This window comes from Notechis scutatus, chromosome 5 (assembly GCF_049901735.1).
Source record: "Notechis scutatus isolate UNSWTSFEM ecotype Mainland chromosome 5, rNotScu1.2, whole genome shotgun sequence".
In the NCBI taxonomy this organism is placed as follows: Eukaryota; Metazoa; Chordata; class Lepidosauria; order Squamata; family Elapidae; genus Notechis; species Notechis scutatus.
In genome coordinates this window covers 84,444,798-84,465,903 of record NC_142013.1, presented here as the reverse complement: position 1 = coordinate 84,465,903, position 21,106 = coordinate 84,444,798, and the positions used below count along the sequence as shown (strand labels likewise).

At 36.6% G+C, this 21,106-nt stretch overlaps 1 protein-coding gene across 9 annotated transcripts in view; it reads right to left on the bottom strand.

Annotated features, from left to right (window-relative positions):
* NCK2 (NCK adaptor protein 2) overlaps window positions 1-21,106 on the bottom strand; it is a 79,649-nt gene that overhangs the window by 5,306 nt on the left and 53,237 nt on the right. For all 9 annotated transcript variants that reach the window (XM_026666763.2, XM_026666759.2, XM_026666758.2 and 6 more), the window contains one exon: window positions 4,846-5,567. In XM_026666763.2, coding sequence (XP_026522548.1) covers window positions 4,846-5,567 — 722 coding nt within the window. The remainder of the gene's footprint in view (window positions 1-4,845; window positions 5,568-21,106) is intronic.

The window sequence follows — 21,106 nt, the reverse complement described above, 5'->3', positions numbered from 1 at the left end:
ACTAAATAGTCACAATTCAAAATGCATTTTTCCAAGTTTCCATATTTTCGGATCTTTGCTGGAAAATTGACAATTTGAGAATCAGGTGACATGAAAACAATTAAACCTCTTCACCGTTAGTAATCAAGCAGAGTGAAGATAAAAATTATGTTAATAAACGTGAACATAATGAACGTAGTATTTTACACCTCTAAGTATATAATTTGGGGAAATAGCTTGCTTTTTATCAATATTACTGTTGTTGTGGTACAAGTGAGGTAGCACTAAATTAGGAAATGTTTTCTCTACTCTTCCTTTCGTTCTATCCCTTGCCTTTCATTCCTAAGCAAATCTTCTCCCTTCTTTGCTCCGTTGTTTCATCATATACAGATAGCTAATCAAAATTAATACCCACAGGTGGTAACCTAATAAAACTATTAGAGGGATTGACTCAGGTCTGCCAGCCTCAAACCTCCTGTTTAATACAGTGTCATTACAGGTAGTTCTTGATTTACAACAGTTCATTTAGTGACTGTTCAGAATTACAATGACACTGAAAAAAGTGACTTATGACCGTTTTTCACACTTACGACCTTTGTAACATCCCCAGGATCAGGTGACCAAAGTTCAGATGCTTGACAACTGGTTCATACTTATGACCATTGCTGTGTCCCAGGGTCCTGCGATCATCTTTTGCAACCTTTTGACACCCCCCCCCCCCCCCCCCCCCCCCCCCCCCCCCCCCCCCCCCCCCCCCCCCCCCCCCCCCCCCCCCCCCCCCCCCCCCCCCCCCCCCCCCCCCCCCCCCCCCCCCCCCCCCCCCCCCCCCCCCCCCCCCCCCCCCCCCCCCCAGCAAAATCAATGGGGAAGCCAGATTCACTTAACAACCAGGTTACTTACTTATCAACTGCAGTGATTTCATTTAAAAACTGTGGCAATATAACGGGGCAAAACTCATAACAAATGTCTCACTTAACAACATAAATTGTGGGCTTAATTGTGGTCATAAGTCAAAGACTACCTATATTACAGCATCCTCTTAATCAAGAAACCTGGTGCTTTCTTTGCAAGGCCTAACAAACCTAACCTACCCTTTAATCATCATAGAGAACTATAATAATAACTACTTAGTGACACAGTATGCTGTTTTCTCTCCCCTCGTTTCAATATTTAATTATGTTTCAATTCATACTTTTTAAAAAAACAAGCACAGCTCTATCTATGGGTTAATTCTGGATATTTATACACATATTTTGGAACATTACAGATAATGAAATTTATCCCAGGCACAATATTACTAAATGAAAACTAAAACACATTTTTGGAACGTATTGAAAAGAATAAAAATCTTATTAAAAGTAAGAAAAGGGGGGGGGGAATAATACTACCAATATAATTTTAGAACTCATGCACTGTAAGGTATTTTGGGAGAACTTAAAATATTTGAGATAAACTGCAATAATCAATTCCAACTATCAAACCCACTTGTGTCTATAATATTCTGATATAAAGGAAAAATCATGCCAGAATCAAAGTTCATAAGGATCCTGTAGAACCCATTCTTTCCTCCTCCTTCTACATCTATATGCTACAGCAATGTAGAAATAAATCTTCAGTCAATTATTATGTAATTTGCTTTGCATATAGCTGTCATTCTCATAATACATATCACCAAATTAGCAGTATGCTGGCTGAAAATTCTGGCACTTTTTAAGCTCAATGAATTTAAGGACACCAGATTCAGGAAGGCTTCCTGACTTAATCCACTCAGTAAAGGTGCAATTAAATTCACCAATCAATGCTTTATCCCTGTCAAAAAATTATCATTTGAATATATGTAAAACAGAAAGAACAGTCTCTTGGCTTTTTCCCTTTTCTTTGATGAAGATACTGTAATAGTTATACTTTCTATTTGTTCTAGCCCAGGGGTGTCCAACCTTGGCAACTTTAAGACTTGTGGACTTCAACTCCCAGAATTCCTCAGCCAGCTTTGCCTGTTCTAGCCCATGGAGCGTACTATGTCTTGAATTTTATAATTCATAAATTGAACATAAATATTGGATTTGATTTTTATTTAGGGTAGTTCACAAAATGCTCTTCTAGCACAGCAGGGCATCTTTTTAAAAGTGCATAACGCTACTTGCCCAAAGGCATTAAGAATTTTGAACTGTCCTAAACTTATTCAAAAAGATCACAAGGGAAAACTTTTGTGTTGCTCTTCAGCTAAAAAGTACGAAGAACACTATGAGTCAGCAAAGGTCAATGAAAAGTCAGGATGAGTGTATAATAATCTGTGTGCTATTTCTGAAACTAAAAAGTTCTGGTAACGCAAATATTGAAATCACCGTTGCCCTTCTGTACTGAAACTTCAGATAAAATAAAATGGTCTCATAATTACCTAATTATCAGTTCTACAGAGGTTCCAACTGACGGGACTGAAATTCCCTATCCATTTCAATGAGCACTTCTCATTCCATATTCAAAGAATATGCCAAAGAATTAGCAGAGAACTCTTTTATTTTAAGTTACTCATAATTTTTCAAGGAACGGGGAATCCTCAACATACAACCACAATTGACCCTAAAATTTATGTTGCTAAGTGAGAAATTTCTTAAGTGAGTTTTGTCCCATTTAACAACTTTTCTTGCCCTGTTGGTTAACTGAATCACTGCAGTAGTTAAATTAGTAACACCGTTGTTAAGTGAACCTGGTTTCCCCATTGACTTGCTTGTCAGAAGTTTGCAAAAGGTGATCACATGACCCTAGGACACTTCAACCATCATAAATGTGAGTCAGTTGTCAAATCATGTGACCATGGAGATGCTGCCATGATCATAAATATGAAAAATGGAAATGAGTCACTTTTTTCAGTGCCGCTGTAACCTCTTCAAACAGTCACTAAATGAACTGTTATAAGTAAAGGACTACCTTTATAACAATGCAAAACTATTCTCCAACATTTGTTTGTTATCAGATGTACACATATATTCTTTCTGCTTCCTGGGCCTTATCAGATGGCTTTAAGCCAGAGTTCACCTACCATCCTTATAATACAAAAAAAGAGAATAGTGCTGTTGTCTATTTCATAAGTAAGAATGAACTTTTTTTCCTCATCCCAATCCAGTAAAGCACCATTCTTTTTCTTCACCATCCATTAGTGTAGCCCTAACTATTGTTTTGAATTGTCTTTTAAAATACAGGTAGTTGTCTTTTAGCAATCACCCATTAGTGATTACTTCAGCAATCATTCAATTACGATGGTGATAAAAAATTAACTTGGCAATCAGTCCTTATATTTAAGACCTTCACCAGTCTGTTAGGCAAAGGGAAAGAAAGCTGAAGTAAGATTATAAGCACAATTGCAATTTAACTTAGTTACCGCTTTGCTGAGCAATCAAGTTCCCAGTCCCAATTGTGGTTGCTAAATGAGGACTACTTATAATGCACAATCCTCAAAAGGAAAGGCAATAAAACTTCATCAGGAACAGCTGTAGACATCTACTACATCTTCACATAAATAAATCCTCAGTGACAACTGACATTCAAACTAGGCTGTTGATCATTTTACTGACTATATGGCACAACTAAATGAATAACAATGTTCATTGCTCAGTTAAAAAAATGCTTCTATTGTATAGATTGACAACTATCTCAATATATATCACCCGCTGATAATACCTTAAATATTTATGTTTATTCAAAACTGTTCCACCATGTTTACTACAACTTATTTATTCCTAGTTAAGGCTGTACTAGATTCACAGGCTTGCAAACTGATTTTTGATGAAGTATTCCTACCAAACAATCATAAATTTTAAATCAAAACCAACAAAACATAAACATTTTGGATATACTTTGTAAATCAACTCTGCTTAACACATAGAATATATAATCTAGAAATCAGTTTTTGTAACAAAACAAAACTAGTACAATGTATGAAACATTTAGAAATAGTAGGAAAAAAAGATGTAGAGATTTAATTATGGTCTAAACCAGAGCTGTCAAACTCCCCGCCTATGGGCCCGGCTGTGTCACATGCTAGCCATGCCCATGCCTGGTTTAGCGAAGGGGAAAATGTCCCAATAAGTCATGTGATGCTGCCATGACAACTTGAGTTTGACGACCCTGATCTAAATTGTACATTTTTCAGTATTACTGAAGTCCATCTTGAGGTGGAATCTGTAGAAAGCTGTAGTGTGAAACCCACAGGAAGTGGCAAGAGAGAAAGCCCATCTAAAAAGATCTGAAAATTATTCAACTGTAGCCAATTACATCTGCTGCTGTAATAAATTTAGTCAATCTTTAAAATAGCATAGGATTCTTTAGCTGTAATGCTATGCAATTAGATTTCAGGAATATTCTTCTCAAACATATATAGATTTCAAATATTTTGGTAAAAGGGGCAAACATGGCTGTTCTTTGGAAATTGTTGACAATTCCATATAACAGTCAGAAGCAGAAAGAGCAAGTATGTAAGTGGATGCAAAAAAAAAAAAGGTGGGTAAAATTTTGCTGAGTTGAGCTTCTACAGAATCTGAACGCAGATCTTTTGAAAATTAATTACGTGCAGGATAACCATAATAAAGTAGAGAATTCAATTACAATTATCAATTTCAATCATGCACCTTGAAACTTCAATCTATTAAACTAACTTTTCCTACTAACATTTGCTTATGCATTGATATATTTTAAATTTGCAAAGAGAAAAACCAATTAAAAACTATATATCAGAAAAAAATTAAAAACAACGCATCACATCATTTTGAATGCATATGATTGTAAGCCATTCAGTGTTACCCCCTGTGGTGAGATGGGCAATTAGATTAAATAAACAAATAAATTAATTTTGAAATGACAGCTACTTACTGAAGATTCACTGTCTCTGACAAGGAAGTCGCCTTCTGATCCCCTTTCATTCAAAGCACATTCTGCCTGATGTCGAGTAACGTTCCCATAATACCATTCTTTTCCTGCAAACCGTCCTGTAGAAGAAGGCCCTGTGTAGCTTATCTGAGGAGGGTGGGAAGTATTAATGGTAGGACCATCGCTTAAGATTATTACATAGTTTTTGGGAACAAGACCAATTTGCCCACGAGAATTTTTACATTTCCACCATTCTGGGTCATTTTCTGGTTTCTCTATCACTTCCATAGTTTCACCTTTTTCAAAATTGAGCTCTTCTTCAGTGACAGAACTGAATGGATACAATGTCTGGACAATGTGAAGTATTTTCATGGCTTGGCCATTACTCATGGATGCTCCTTTTCTCAAACTTAGAAAACTTGGCGAATCAGCAGTTGCTTCGTCAACTTCTTCAACTACATAGTTTGAAGGAAACCAGCCAATGTGTCCGTTGTAGCTCCCTCTCCACCAGCCATCACTGCATTTTTCCATAACAATCACTCGAGATCCTTTAACAAGAGATAGTTCATCCTCCCTCTCTGCCACATAGGCAAACTTCACATAGGCAGGGATGTTCAGATCATAAATCCTATCAGCACTGCTACCATTCGATGGGTATTCTGCATCCGTACTAGGAGTTGGAGAGGCATCTCTAGCACTTGTCTTTCGTTTTGTTTTACCCAAACCTGTCAAAAATAAAACAAAAGCATTTTAAACACATATTAAGAATACACTAATCTGATTCAGAATGGGAAAACACCTCAATCTGAGAGTAAAGGAAAATAACTAAGACACACTGAAGAACAAAGTATGCCAGAGAAAAATAGCTCAACATCTTTACCTTTTAAGAAAGTCTTTTTATCCTAGAAAAGTAGGTGCTAAGTGAAGCTTTGATGTGACCTTTCAGGGCATTTCTTTCTAAAACCACTAGAGATTTAATAGACACAAAATACTGCGGGCAAATAACAAAGGAAATACTATTTTTATAACTAGCCAGACATGCTTCAGACTGCATTGTGGGAATAAAATTTCTTTTAAAATGATATCACCCAGTCTTTACATGTAGTTGTAGCAAATGTAAAAACAGGAACAACTAATTAACCAAATGTAAGCTCAATTGTTTGCAAAATCCACCACAAGTCTTTGTGCCATTTAGTCAATCATGATGCAACAACAACAACAAAAAGCCTTCTTCGGAATAGTGAACACACCCTACAATTATTTTTGCATGTTTTGGTGCAGTTTTGATGGTAAAATTATGCACTCAGTTCTTGAGCCCAGAATTTATGTTACTCAGTGATAAATTTGTTAAGTGAGTTTTGTCCCATTTCCCAACTTTTCTTGCCACATTTGTTAAGTGAATTACTGCAGTTGTTAAATTAGGAACACCGTTGTTAAGTGAATCTGCCCTCCCCATTGACTTTGTTTGTCAGAAGGTTGCAAAAGGGTATCACATCAGAGGTGGTATTCAGCAGGTTCTGACCAGTTTTGCAGAACCGGTAGCGGAAATTTTGAGTAGTTTAAGGAACCAGCAAATACCACCTCTGACTGGAGATTTTATAGTATCCTTCCCCTGCCACGCCCACCAAGCCATGCCCACAGAACCAGTAGTAAAAATAATTTGAATCCCACCACTGTATCACATGGTCCTGGGACAATGCAACTGTCATAAATATGAGTCAATTGTCAAGCATCCAAATGTAAATCATGTGACCACGGGGATGCAGCAGCGGCCCTAAGTGTGAAAAATGATCCTAAGTCATTTTTTTCAATGCCGTTGTAACTTTGCACTAAATGAACTGTTGTAAGTCAAGGACTGTCACTAAATGAACTGTTGTAAGTCAAGGACTGTCTGTACTTGTACAGATCCCAAGATCCTTTCCACAGAATCCATTTTGACAAAAATATTGAACTCATTCAACCTGGCAATGTGTAAACAAGCTGTGAGAAATACAGAATGGGCAACTTTTAAAAAATAATTACTATTATCATGATGTGATCTGGTGCAGGAACAGGAATACAATTTCTATCATTTATGTTAATTATGTCCCATTTAAATATCACTATGATAAAGATTTAATGCAATTATTTAGAATGCCAAAGAATTCCTTACTTCTCAATTGTAAAACACCGCTCATTTCAAGGTCAAAACCAACCATTTTAATCATTTCAGAAGTATTTCAATCTCTGAATAGTTTGGTTTAAGGAAGTTCAACCCACTATAACTTTGAGCAATGAGTATTAGCAATTATCAGAAGTATTAGGTATGTCTGCAATCTTGAGTTTATATATATATATATATATTCTGAGGTTTTCGCTTATTTGTATGTGGATCTTTGGTTATTCGGGTTTTCTCCCGTGTAAAATTGGAAGTATTTTGGCGACGTTTCGACGAAATCTCATTCGTCATCTTCAGGCTTGTGTCTTCGGCTTTGTGCTTCTTGGAGTAATGTGAGCTTGCAGCTGTTTTTTCTTTTAACTGCCAGTGGGAGTGCGGCTTGACTGGGTGGGGGCTTGGCTGTGTGCTGATTGGCTGGGGATGTGTTCTCATTGGTTGGGGGCCTGGCTGTGATCTGATTGGTTGGGGGCCTGGCTGTGTTCTGATTGGCAGGGGGTGTGTTCTGTTCAGGTGGGGGCTTGGCTGTGTTCAGGTTAGTCTTAGTTGTCAGGGGATTTGAGCTGGTGAGCTGTGATCCTGTTGTTTGGCTTCGCGTTCGTGGTCGTGCCACATCTTCATGTTGGGCGTCAGTTCGCTTCATGTATGGGTCGGAGGGGTTTGAAGCGGATAGTGATGCAGCTGCAGTACGGCTTCTGGTCCGTGGTCATGTCTCATCATCTGTGTGGGTGTGAATCTGCTTTCTACGTGGAAGTGTGGTGGTAGCATCTTGTGTGGCCTTCGTGGGTGTGGGTCTGGTGTCATTCTTCATGTTAGGTACTCATTTGTTAATGAGGGCGGGTTTCCAAATGGCTGGTAGGCGGGAGGTATCATCTCGTTTATTCATGCTGTGTGGGCGTTTCTCTATCTCTATGGCTTCTCTGATTATTCTGTTGTTGAAGTTTTGGCAATAGTTCTGGTATTTTTAAAGTCAATCTCATGTCCTGTGGCTTTGAGGTGCTGGACCAGGGAAGAGGTTGGTTCTTCTTTTTTGATTGAGTTCTTGTGTTCTTCAATGCGTGCACTAATTCTTCTGTTGGTTTGTCTGATGTATGTGTTGGGGCAGGCGGTGCATGGGATTTCGATTCTGTCTTTAGGGTTTCTTAGGATGGTGGATATTTTTCTGTTTGTGCAGAATGCTGTCTTAATGTTGTGTTTTTGGAGGATCTTGCTGATTTTGTCTGTAGTGCCTTTTATATATGGGAGAAGGGCTTTGCCATTCTCTTGTTCTCTGTCTTGGATTTTGGTTGGGGTTTGTTTTTGGATTAGGTGGGTAATCTTCTTTCTTTGGAATCATCTCCAGAACAAAATGCTTAGCCGACGAACAACACCTAAAAACCGAACTACACAATCTCACTAACGTACTAACAGCCAATGGATTCCATATGAGATTCTGCCGAAACGTTGCTACAACTTTAAAAGCACAACTACAATGACGTGGGAAAATACCCGAACAAAGCTGAATACTCCATACACACACACACACACACACACATACATATATGCCTTGGGGTGAGATAGATGGCTAAATAAATAAATAAGAACAAAGATAAATAAATGTGTCACCTCTCTGAAATCAACACGTGCTGTTTTAACTATAATGACCAGTTGTTTTAAACTCAACTTTATATTTTTACCTTCAATTTTAAGAGAATACATAGGATAATCTGTCTAGCACTATGATAGTGAACCTATGGCATGCGTGCCACGGGTGGCATGCAGAGCCATTTGTGCCGGCACGCGAGCTGCAGGCAAACTTACCTCACTGCGCATGTGCGTACCTCACAGCTGATTTTCGGCGGGTTTGAGGCCTTTTTCAGCCTCCCAAAGGCTTGAGGAGGGCTTCTGCAAGCTTTGTAGGCCAAAATCTAGCCCCGTTTCATCACTTCTGGTATTTTTGGAAAAACAGGAAGTGACAAAACGGGGCTAGATTTCGGCCTTCAAAACCTGTAGAAGCCCGCAGAAGCCTTCCTCAAGCCTTTGGGAGGCTGAAAAAGGCCTCAAACCTGCCAAAAATCAGCTTTGAGGCGCAGTGTAGGTAAGGTGGGATTGCATGCGCATGCATAGGGGATGTGGGGGGCATAGGGGATGTGGGGGGCACGCATTGCCTTCTGGGTGCTGACACGCAAGTGCGAGTGTGCAAACGCACACTCAGTTTTTGGCACAGGAGCCCAAAAAGTTAGCCATCATTGGTCTAGCATAAAAGAAGTAATTTGTTTATGCAAGGCAACTTAGAAAATGTTCAAGAAAAATATATACATGTTCTGTCCCACCTGTATCCACAGATGAAACTTCAAGTTATATAGTTCAAATACTTTACAAAACCAGAGACAGAAGATTCAATTGCTCTGTTATCACAGTCCTTTGGCAATCCTCCTAGAATCTGTCCGGCAATTCTGTATAGTTCGTAAATCACAATGCAGTAATCAGACGCAATTCTTTCCAAGGCAAAACTCACTTTGTTTCCAGCAAAGATTACAAAGTCATGCGCTCTCTTATATCCTCTAAGAGAGGGCGTGTCAGTCTCATTAATTAATCCTTTGCTGGACGTCTCTTTTTCTAATTGAGACTGACGTCTCAATCTTCTCCTAGTTCTGGCATCCAGCCAGCATCCGGCAGTTTCATCTCCGCTTGAAACCTCCGACACACTTTCCTGATTAACAGTTAACACCTGAGGTTTAATTAGGGAAGTAGGTTCAGGGGAGAGAGTGGCCTCTGAATCCTCCAATAAATCAGGTTCATCTCTCAAATCCAACTCCTCTCCCTCTACTTGACTCCTCTCGAAGTCACTTAATAATGCAGGCTCGAATCTCAGTGCCAGATCTCCTCGCTCGAACCCACATCTGCTGATTGATCAGGTTCAAGTCTCGGAGTCACAACATATACACATATACATTTATGACACTACAGTACTGATGTATTTTTAAAAAACAAATCCTTCTTTAAACAGTGTTCCCTCACATATCTATTTGATTCAATTATGTTATTTCTTAATGACACATAAAAGTGCCAAATGTTCATTTACAGTGCATAACAGGTAGCTCTTTGTTTAATAACCACTCATACAGTGACGGCTCAAATTTAGATGGTGCTGAATGAGCAGTTCTTACAACTGGTTCTTGGGTTTACAAGAGTCACAGCATCCCTATAATCACGTGATTGCCATTTGCAATCTGTATTGCTGGCTTACTAAAAGAAAAGTCAATGGGAAAGCTGGCAAGAAATCACAAATGGGGACCACATGATGTCCTCACTTAATAACCTGCAGTGATTTGCTTAACCACTGCAATTAGGGTTTCTGTGACTTAATTGGCATGATGTTGCACTCTATGACAGGGTTGCTTAGTGATGGGCATTCCATTTCCAATTACTGTTGTTAATTGAGGACTACTTGTTCTGACATATCATTTTCCTAAATTTCACCAAGTGAGACAAAATGGAAGAAAAATATGATTGTACTGATCAAAATTCAGGAACACTCATCAATCAGTAAGGAATAATTCAATTGTTTTTTCTTAATGATTTCCAATACGACATATTCCTGTTTTCCAATACGACGTATTCCTGTTTTCTGTACTTAACTGAATGATTTCAGTGGAATATTTTCCTAGCATAGCTATTATACTCAGTGATACAATTACAGGAAAACAGTACTTCTACTCTTTCCAAAATAGAAAGCTCCAGGACAAACTGACTGGGCTATCATGAAAAGTTCCTCTCTCTGTCACTAAACAATAGTTGTGCATCACTTTAGTGAATACAGAAACTAGAGATCATCATCATCTTTTAACATCCCCATAATCCCTTGCGGGGTGAAGTCTGGGCAACTGAAGAGGTAGGAGAGTGTTTAAGGGCCTGATGCCCTTCCTGTTGTCAATGCAAAGATTTTTTTTGGCAGATATATTCTTATTGTGCCCAGAGAGAGAAATTTTTGCCTCTATCTAGGATCGAACTCACAGCCTCCTGATTGTGAAGTGAGAACTTCACCTCTAGGCCATCACACCACTCCATATAGAAACTAGAGATGTTAACTTTAAATATTTTATTATTGAGAAATTGCAAAAACACAAGTCTAAGGTTCAGGGCATGTTAGTTCATTAATTCTACTGTGATGATTAAGTCATTTTCCATCTGCATGGAAGTTGAGATTTCCAAATACTTAGAAAACACTTCTGTGGCATCAATAATCTAAAGCAATTAAAAATAGAAGTAAATCTTAAATATTTATTTTATTTTTATTTATTTATTTTTGTCAATTGCTTACAAGATAATAGGTATAAGTAAAAACATACTGTGTCACATACTGACTGGTATGCTTATTATTCAGTCAAAACAAGATCATAATTTCCCATACAAATGGTTGACACATGTTTTTTTTTTTTTTTTTTAAAAAACACCAATTTAACAAATGTGGTTATTAGAAAGGACAAACTCTGCTAACTGCAATTATTAAAAGAAACCAATTAAGGCAAATCTTCACTCCTACTTTGGCAAAAAAAAAAAAAAGTGACAAAATTGGATCACAAAGTAGCAAAAATTAGAAATCTGATCTTCAATGTAACAGAGGATTTTCACCCCCACCCCCACCCTTTTAAAGCAATTTTTCTCTGTCTTGGTAACTTTAATGTATGTGGGCTTCAACTCGTAGAATTCCCCTGCCAGCAGCTTTAAAGCCTTTAAAAAACAATTCAGGATATTTGATTGTTGCATTTTCCCATGTACACTTCCTCAAAGCTTGATATCCTTTGAAACAACTCTGTAACCTACAGGTGACCCAAAGAAGTAAAATGAAGTAGAAGATATCAGGAGAGGCATTTTCAGTGATAAGGCTAACTGTAGATACTCCACCCAAAAACCCTTGCCTGGCATCTTCTTTATTATCAAGGCAATCTATTTATGTACTAACATGCTTAAGCTTGAACGCCGCTCTTCTGCAAATGGTTGAGTAACTTGCAGCAAACAGAAAAATATTGAAACAAAATCATGCCACCAAGCTTTTTGAATGCTTGGTGAGGAAGAAGCAGGCCAGATATCACGGGCAAGCTGGGCAACACTGAGAAAAGTTCAACAATGGGGGTAATTGCAACTACTTGGAAGAAGGGACCCCTTAGCAAGTCCTAATTTCTAGCGAATGTGTAAACTCATCATACCAGAGCAGGTGGTCTCAAATATATCCATGTGTAGAGAGTGTAATGTAGATGACCTTAGCAAAAATGCTAATAGATAAAGAATACTAAAGATTTTTTAAGTCTTGGGAAGGAAGATAATATTTGGAAGCAGCAGAGGCAAATGAGACCCCGATTCCCTGGATTATAAGGAAGAGATGAAAAACACGATCAAATTATAATTATTACAGTCAGTCTAAATAAAGTACAATTGTGTAGTTGCTTTTCTAGTCTGATCCACCTAGTGTGGCTGACACCATGTGACAATTTACATTTTTAACTGTGCCTGGCAGCCAATTAAGCTCCCACAGTGGTGGTTTATATGGGCAAATCTAGGTATTCCCCGTAATGCATTGCACCAACTGGGTGATCATCAAGACCAGCCCCAGATATAGCAGTTTATAAATTATAGCAGTTCAGTCATGAGATGACAAAAGCATAAGTGTATATTGCCACAGCTGGTGCTAACTGTGCACAACTCTTTCTATCCATTGCCTCTATTTGCTGTTCAAATACAGCCATGAATCTAAGAAGGTTCAAATTCTGAATCAGCTCCGTTTCAGGCAACACGACTTTCCTTGTTCATATTTAAAAATAAAATCTGATTTTGGATTTAGGTGGTCTTCAAATCCACAGCCACTTTCTCTCACTAACATTCAGTATGAGTTTATTCTTCTTCCTTAACCTTTGGGTATTGGGGCACCACACCTCCTATTCAGTCAGGAGTTATATTCATGATCTCACACACTGACAGGGGACAACAGATCTCTGTATCAGATAAGTCTAAGGCTTAACCACTCCCTCCTCCCACAACTGAATAAAACCAGACACTAAAAAAGGGAACCATCAAAACATGGTGCATTGTTCCCAGCTGGCCAAGATGGATACCATGGTATTGAAGACTGGCAAGACATGAAGTAAGACTAGAAGCAACCTTCCATCCTAATCTTGCCAAAGATTGTCTAACATATCCAATCAATGTGGTTTCTAACCATACTCTTATCTGAATGTGATGATACTCTGTTTCACTCAGATTTCCTGTAGCTGTATGCATGCTGATCATATTTCAACAATATTTCCTTAAAAAGGGCTACAGCTTTTTAAAACAACAATTTTTAGTGACATCTGCTTGAGCAGGGTGATTGCCTCTTTCAAAGTGGCTGGTTCATTGACACATTTACTTCCCTCAGCTTTTAAAAATGTATATTGTGTATTTTTCCCCACTCTGTTCAACTGAATCTGCATTATGCTGATAGTTTTAATGCTACAATTTTTAATATTAGGTTGTTCATTTTACTATGTGTACAGGTGAGACAGCTGAAAACAAAATTATTAAACTCTACATAAAATTGTAGATATCTAAATAGGAACAGCATGGAAGTTTTCAACAGCATTGGAAATTATAGTCAGAAAGCTCTGCTGTTTACATTACAACGTATGAAGTCTGGTTTGGCTCCCTTTATTTGAAGATTAAGACGATGCTTCTATACACATATACTGAATTAAGCTTATTCTCTGTTATTATAGAAGAGATTACAAAGGAACGTAGTTGCTAAGCAGAACAGCAATTTTGTACCTTAAAGGAAAAAGTTAATGTTCCTATTATTTGGTAGAAATCTTTCAGTGGAGAAGGATGCTTGAAAACTGAGTGCTTCCCACCAGCACCGCACTAAAGCAAAAATATACAATCTGAAATCCAGGATGGTGTCTGGTTCACAAAAGGTTTAAATGAAGCCTTCAGGCAACTCCCTATGTTGACATCATATAGCATTATTTCAATGTGATAAAGGGAGAAATTATTAAACAACATACTTTGAAAGTAAATATACGAATTATGTTTAATTTTAAATCCATGACCCATTGGACTATCATTTCAAAGATTATTTCCTTACCTGAACAGATAAACAGAAGGACCCCCAAAAAGGCAAAAAAATCAGTGGAATCGGAAGCAACTGCAAATGATCATAGCAGCACTGAAATGGCCACAACTTTGCCAGATTTCAATCCTGCATGAGTCACGGGTCCTGGATTTTTAATGCATGCTGTAAATTAGCTCATTTGTGGTATGTTCATTCAAAAACTGCCGCCCTATGATGCACTGTTTGCTAATTAATGATTACAGTCAAACAAACACAAAAGTTTCAGTGATATATAGATTTAAATATATGGCAACAGTTTTTGTCCTGACAGCTTTCACTAGTTTTTAGAAGATGGCCTCAAACAAAGCACTGGTATACTTTGCTTAGCCTCATCCAGTGGAGAAAAGGTTTAATTAAAGATGCCAAGGTACTTACAACCATTCGTAATGTAATATATTGCTGAAAGGTCAAATAATTGAAATTGACTATCCAAAGGTATAATAATACCAGTCAATTTCTAGTTAAAGCTTTTTATATTTTAGGGAAGAAAAGAAAGATGGATATTTTTTAATTTGATATGCTTGAGGATAGCACAATATTGTAATGATGAGCAGATTTGTTGAAATCTAAGAATAAAATAAAAACACTTCCCAGATATACACATATACACACATCCAGAGTTTGTATATTAATTTCAGAACTAAAATTAAACAGGAAATGAAATGATGCTGTTGAAGAGAAAACCAGTTCATATCACTAGTCTCAGTTGGCAGGGTGGAGTGGAGTGAGAGGGAATAAAAAAAGATTTCATGGGGAAAATCAGAATATCAGTGTTCCAAAAGATGAAAAGGATGACTTGATTATTGCTATACGTTCCTTAAGAGTTTTAATACATGGACTTCCGGTTTGTCGGCTTCGCGAGAGGCAGGGATTTGCGACTCTCTGCGATCCCTGCCGCGCTAGCCGTTTTTGGTGCTCCGATCCGGACGGGTTCGGAGCTAGGCTACCCTGCAGGGGTAGCTGAAGATAGGGGGGATCCGGAGAGGGGCTTGGGGGTGTTGCAGACCCCCTCCCCGGCCGGTAGAACCCCCTTTTCCCAAGACGGTGCAGCGGCGGTCCGCAATGGCCGCCACAAAGAAGCCGGCAGCTGGGTAAGAATGCGCAGGAGGAAGAGGAGAAAGCCTTTGAGAGTGAAAGTTTTCTTGGTTGATCCAGGACTCTAAGATACATTTAATATAATTCCTGGAAATTATGGCTTTTTGGATGATTCTTTCCACAAGAGAAAATAAGCGGCAATTTTGAGGTGCTGAAAGGAAAGTTTATTCTTCCTCCCGACGGAATTAATAAGTGGATATCGAGAAACCTGTTTTTTTTCAGGTAAAACTAGCTTTATGTGATAAGTCGGAAGGGAGAGGACAAAAAAGATATTCATTTGGTCTGATGTTGTTGGAGGAGATGCCTTAAGGATTTGAAGACAGAAATATAATTTCAATAAGGCTTTAAAATACAGATTTGGATTTTCTTTTTTCTTTTGTCTGATACTACCCCTGGAAGAGAAAGGGAGAACTTTGTCTTGGCTTGGATTGATTGAGGACTTTGGGATTGTTCTATCTTTTTCTTGAAATATCTTGGTTGGTGTAAGAAGAAAGAGGGAAAAAAGAAAAGAAAAGATTTATAATGGCTTTTCCTTTTGAGGATCTGAGGGAAGAATATGAGCAAACAAAAACAGACGGTAAAGATGGTATGGAAAAAGCCTTCCTTTTTTTAGAAATGGCGCTGGTTAACTATCAACAGACAATACAACAGATCGAGGCAGAAGAACAACAAGAAGAAGACGAAGAAGCCATCTTTAATGAATTTCAAAATTTAACTAAGAAAGAAGGAAGGAAGAAAGCGAGGAAAATGAAGGACTTAAGATTTAAAAAAACATTCAAGAAAGAGAAAAATAAGATGCAAAATAAATATAATGATAGTAAACAAAAGAAAAAGGGAACACAACAGAGAAGGGATGCTAGCAAGGCAGAGGCTAGAAGAAGGGGGGTAGGAAGATTTGGTGGGGAAAGAAAGAAAGGGGAAAGGCGGAGAAAAGCCACAAAGTTTTGAAATTAGATGGGAAAAGAGGAATTTTTTTTAGGGTCAAAGGGTAAAGTACAATTTCTATAAAAAAGATTTTGCAAGGTACATAAGATGGTATTGTAACATTTGTATTAGAAATAGAAAATTAGAATGGCTTAAGAGTTAATAAGAAATTAAAATGTTGAAATGTTTAATAATGATTGATTTTAAAATTTAATAAAATATTAAAGGGAATGTTTAGAATATTGAGTTTTAATTAAAGAGTTTAATATGACTATGGTATTGATGTTATTATAAAACTATTATAGTAGCATTTGTTTTTTGAAAAGGCAATGGGAAAGCTATAAGATTTAAAATTTAGATTTATTATTTAACTATGTATTCAATCATTTTGGATTTATTACTCTGTTTTTATTATTATTAAAAAAAAAAAATTAGTAGATAGAATGTACCAAGCAGAATCAGATTGGGTATTAGGTGTTATTTTAAATGTTAATCTAATTAATTTAGGGGGAGGATAGAAAGGCATCATACTCTGAGTAGTGATTTCAGGAGAAATTCTTTTTTTTTTATTATAAGGAATGAGATAGAGGGATAATAAAGAATGAGCAAAAGATACAAATATAATGATTTAAATTAAGATGGATTAAATAAGATAGAATTAAGAAGAGTGAAATGTGTGGAGAAGTTTTTATAGAAGATATAGAATGGTAAATAAAATAGGTAATGATATGTAAGATGAGCATAATTGTGTAAGATGAATATAATTGTAAGATGAATATAATTGAAGCCCATGTAAAGAGAGGTACCTGGAGCCAAGTTACTTTCCTAAAAGATTTTTTATATGTTTGTTTGTTGTGTGTTTATGTTGTTGGAAGAAATAATAAAACCTTGTAGAAATACAGAATGAGAATAATGGTAACCAAGTCAGAAAGAAATAGATGAAATAATAATAGTGAAATTGAATAAGAGTAAAGAGAAGTAAAGAGAAATTGGATAAGAGGTATTTTTATACTCATATGGAAATGGCTTAAAATAGAATTATATTGTATAAAATAAGGTTTTATCTGACTTGTAAAACTTATAATGGAAAAAGGTTCAAGTATGTAATGGTTGATGATGATTTGTTTGTTTTTGAAATTAATAAAATTTGTTTAAAAAAAAAAAAAGAGTTTTAATACATAAAGTCCAGAGGAAGAGAAAGAATCTATCAAGCTGAAAAAAGTAAAAGTAGAAACCTGAGCAATATTGCTATTTATATAAATGGCATCATTTTATGAGGAAATAATGTTTTCAATGACATTTTAATTATTTATACATTTCTATACCACCAAGCTAAAAGTCTCTGGACTTCCTACAATAATACCATATGACATCTATAATGATTTGCTTGACACCCAACCGCCTTGGGTGACTGGATCAGTCACTCTTAGACCTAAGAAAGGAGCTAGCACATTCCTTCCAAAAATAGGTATTTCATAAAAATAAAATCTATATGAATATTTAATTTCCAAATGCTTTTAAAATACACTATTTTTATATTAGCCATAGGTTGTCATTACTCATTTTAATTGAACACTGAAAATTTTACTTATATACTATGTACATGTGTTAGGAATCATTTTTAAAATGCATACTTACTCAAGCAATCCTAAAACTGGAAAAAGTGTATATTTATTTTTTAAAAATATGTGTTGCTTTTCCCCAATGTGGGATCCAAGACTGCCCCAAACATAAATAACCCATTATAAATAGCACACAATTTGTTTTCCTCTCTAGACCACATTTGCTACAATTCCTTAAACTTGCCATTCTGACTGTGACTGATGGAGATTACAGTTCAAAACCTGTTAAAAGCAGCAAACCTTAAGAAATTGCTACAATTCAAATCCTGAAAGGAGCTGACCATTTTTTTAAAGGGGAGATTTGCATAACCAAAAAAATCTCCAACATTTGTAAACCTAAGGACAAGTGGCCTGTTACATCAGAACTAAAGCGTGGCCAAATGGAGATCTCAACAAGTACCTAAACGCTCCGACTGCACTGTTTCTGATTAACACAGAATATGGGTGTTAGCAGGCAGCTTGGAATCAACCATGTCAATATTATGAGGACATAATCCAGAATAGTGATCCTAACTGAGGAGATGCTCCAAAAACTGCTATAGGAGTATATATTCTTATGTGGATCTTATTTAGCACATGGGTGTCAAACTTGCAGCATCACGTTGCTGTCACATGATGTTTTGTGATGTTTTTCCCATTCACTGAGGTGGGATGGGGCGTGGCCTGCATGTGACACATCTGGCCCACGGGCTGCCAGTTTGATACCCCTGCCTTAGCAGCTCTCAGAGGAAAAATGTGCAATTGGGAGGGAGGGAGGGAGGGAGGGAGGGAAGGAAGGAAGGAAGGAAGGAAGGAAGGAAGGAAGGAAGGAAGGAAGGAAGGAAAATTTGTACATGCATGAAATTTCAGGTTATTTTCGATTCTGGGAGACTTCCAGGACAAATCCCTGCAGTCTTCTTAGCAAGATTACAGAAGTGGTTTGTCTTTGCCTACTTCTTTCTTGGGATGAGAGAAAGAATGATAGACCCAAAATCACCAAGCTGGTTTTTGGACAAAGGCAGGACTAGAACTCATGATTTCCTGGTTTTTAGCCCTATTGAGCCTAATCACTACACCAAACTGGCATATTTATTACTTTTTAATGTAGTACTAACAACTAATATTATATGAATAGTTGTAAAATAAAAACATTGATAAAATAGGTTTCCCTAATTTTTGATCATAAGCTGCACGGTTAACAACTCAGCCCAACAAATTAATTTCTAATATTCTTCTTGTACCTCCTCTTCCTTCTCCTCCTCATTTGATGCAGGACTGAATACTTAATTTCTGTAATTTTGTGGTTCTAAAATTTCCATTTTCTCTATTTCTGTATGCTGCCCAGAGCCCACTAAAGTAGGAAGGCCAATATACAATACATTTAAATACACAAATGAATGAGTAATAGAGGTGTTTTTGATCTGCATGATATTTGCATCTATGCTAAGAAAGAAACCATGATTAATTTTGGCAACAAATGACACTGTAACTGAAGCTGCAATTTGGTGGTGATTTACAAATCTTACTTTATTTAAGCTATGTGATCATGATGTCTGAATCTAGAATCTTAGCCTTACTGCAGATATTGTTTGTGCCCTGTCAATTTGTAAGGGTGGAAGGAATGAAGGAATAGAAAAGCCAGGAATCTGCTGAGTAAGTCTGATTATATTTGGTTGACTGCAAGACTGACCCCATTAGATCAAATTATAGCTCAAAGCTGTAATGTTACGTTACTCAGCCATTGAGTTTAACATCAGTACCCACTGATGGTTCACACCTGGCAAGTCAGCTGAGTTAAAAGAATTCTCCACAATTTCCATTTCCAATTCCAGATATTTGAATACGAATCTAAGAATAAAAGTGAAATTGATGTAAAAAATATTATGACTACAGCACAATCTCTCAAGTGAGACTACAGTCCATTTCTTCAACTTAAAGAAGGTCCAGACATACTAAGACTTCAACTTCCCAAGACATACGCTGCATGGCCAAAGGATGAAAATTCATATACATTTAATTCTCTTATGGGAAAAAACTGTGTTAATTGTTTTGAATTGCAATAATCATATTAATTCCAGATACAAATATATGTAAACCAAAGCCTTCAGGAAAAGGTGCTATATAATTAAGAATGTTAAAGCAGGTTTCAGAGAAATAACAAAATTAAGGCAGGCAGACAAAGCCAGTGTCTAAACGTTTCATTTCCTTTTGGTGGTGAAATGGGGAAGGGTAACATGTAAAGCATTGATACAGCTAACAAGCTGTATTGCCTCAGAAAAGGAAATAGCTGACAGTTTCTATCAAGCTTTTAAAATAAACAGGAAGTTAAGTGGAAAAGGAAAAAGCAAGCCACGCTCAATACTCATAGTCTTTCACTTCAAACAAATGGAAAACTGCAAGACAAGAGCAACAACGTTTATGCTACTGACATTGGTAACATCAGTAAAATAATTATCAAATTATATTATTCAAATATACAAAAAAGCTGTTCTTTTTTTTTAAAGCGAAGATTTTACAGAAATATTTAATAACAAAATCTGTTAATAACTTTTGTTTGTAAATTTATGCCTATCCTTTGGCAAAATCTTCACCAATAGGTTTTGCCAAAGCACTTCTGTAGAAAAAAAGGGATTTCTTTTATTTGAAATTTAGAGAAACTGTCATTTTTGCCCTCGTGATTTTAAAATTGGCATGGCAATTTTAATTGAAATTTTAACTGAAAACCGAACCTAATAAGAATTTCTGTATTCTAACTCAAGTGCAGCAAGTAAAACTTGCCACTTCATGAATACATTGACTTTGTCTATAGATTTTTTTATTTTTACAATTCAGAGGCTCCAAAAACTTTTAAACTATCTGTTTTAGAGCAGATTCTAATTTGATATTTCAAGGATCAAGGAAAATTCTGGTCCCAAATTATATAAAAAAATTAAAATTTTAATTTAAAAGTTATGAACACAATTCAATGGCAACCATCATATCAGTATGAAACTATGGCTTTTAATTCATTTGTAGTTATGTATTTAAATCAGTTTTTTAATGATAAATTACAATCTGTGTTCAGCATGATGTGAATAAGTTTTGAATGGTTTACAGTTACCAGGAAAAGAAAAGCATGGAAACTGCAGTCTTATAACATGATAATCCACATATTATTATTGGCATATTATTATTGGCAAATGCATAATATTATTGGCAAAGGCATAATATTACTGATAATTAGTAACAAAATAATCAGGAACAAAGGGGACTTAATGTTCATAGATTTAACTTTTGAAGCACATAAAATCAAGACAGTCATATCAATCATGTCTGAGATTTTACTGGCAGTCCTAAAATACTGAGTTATCTATGTACCCTAAAACC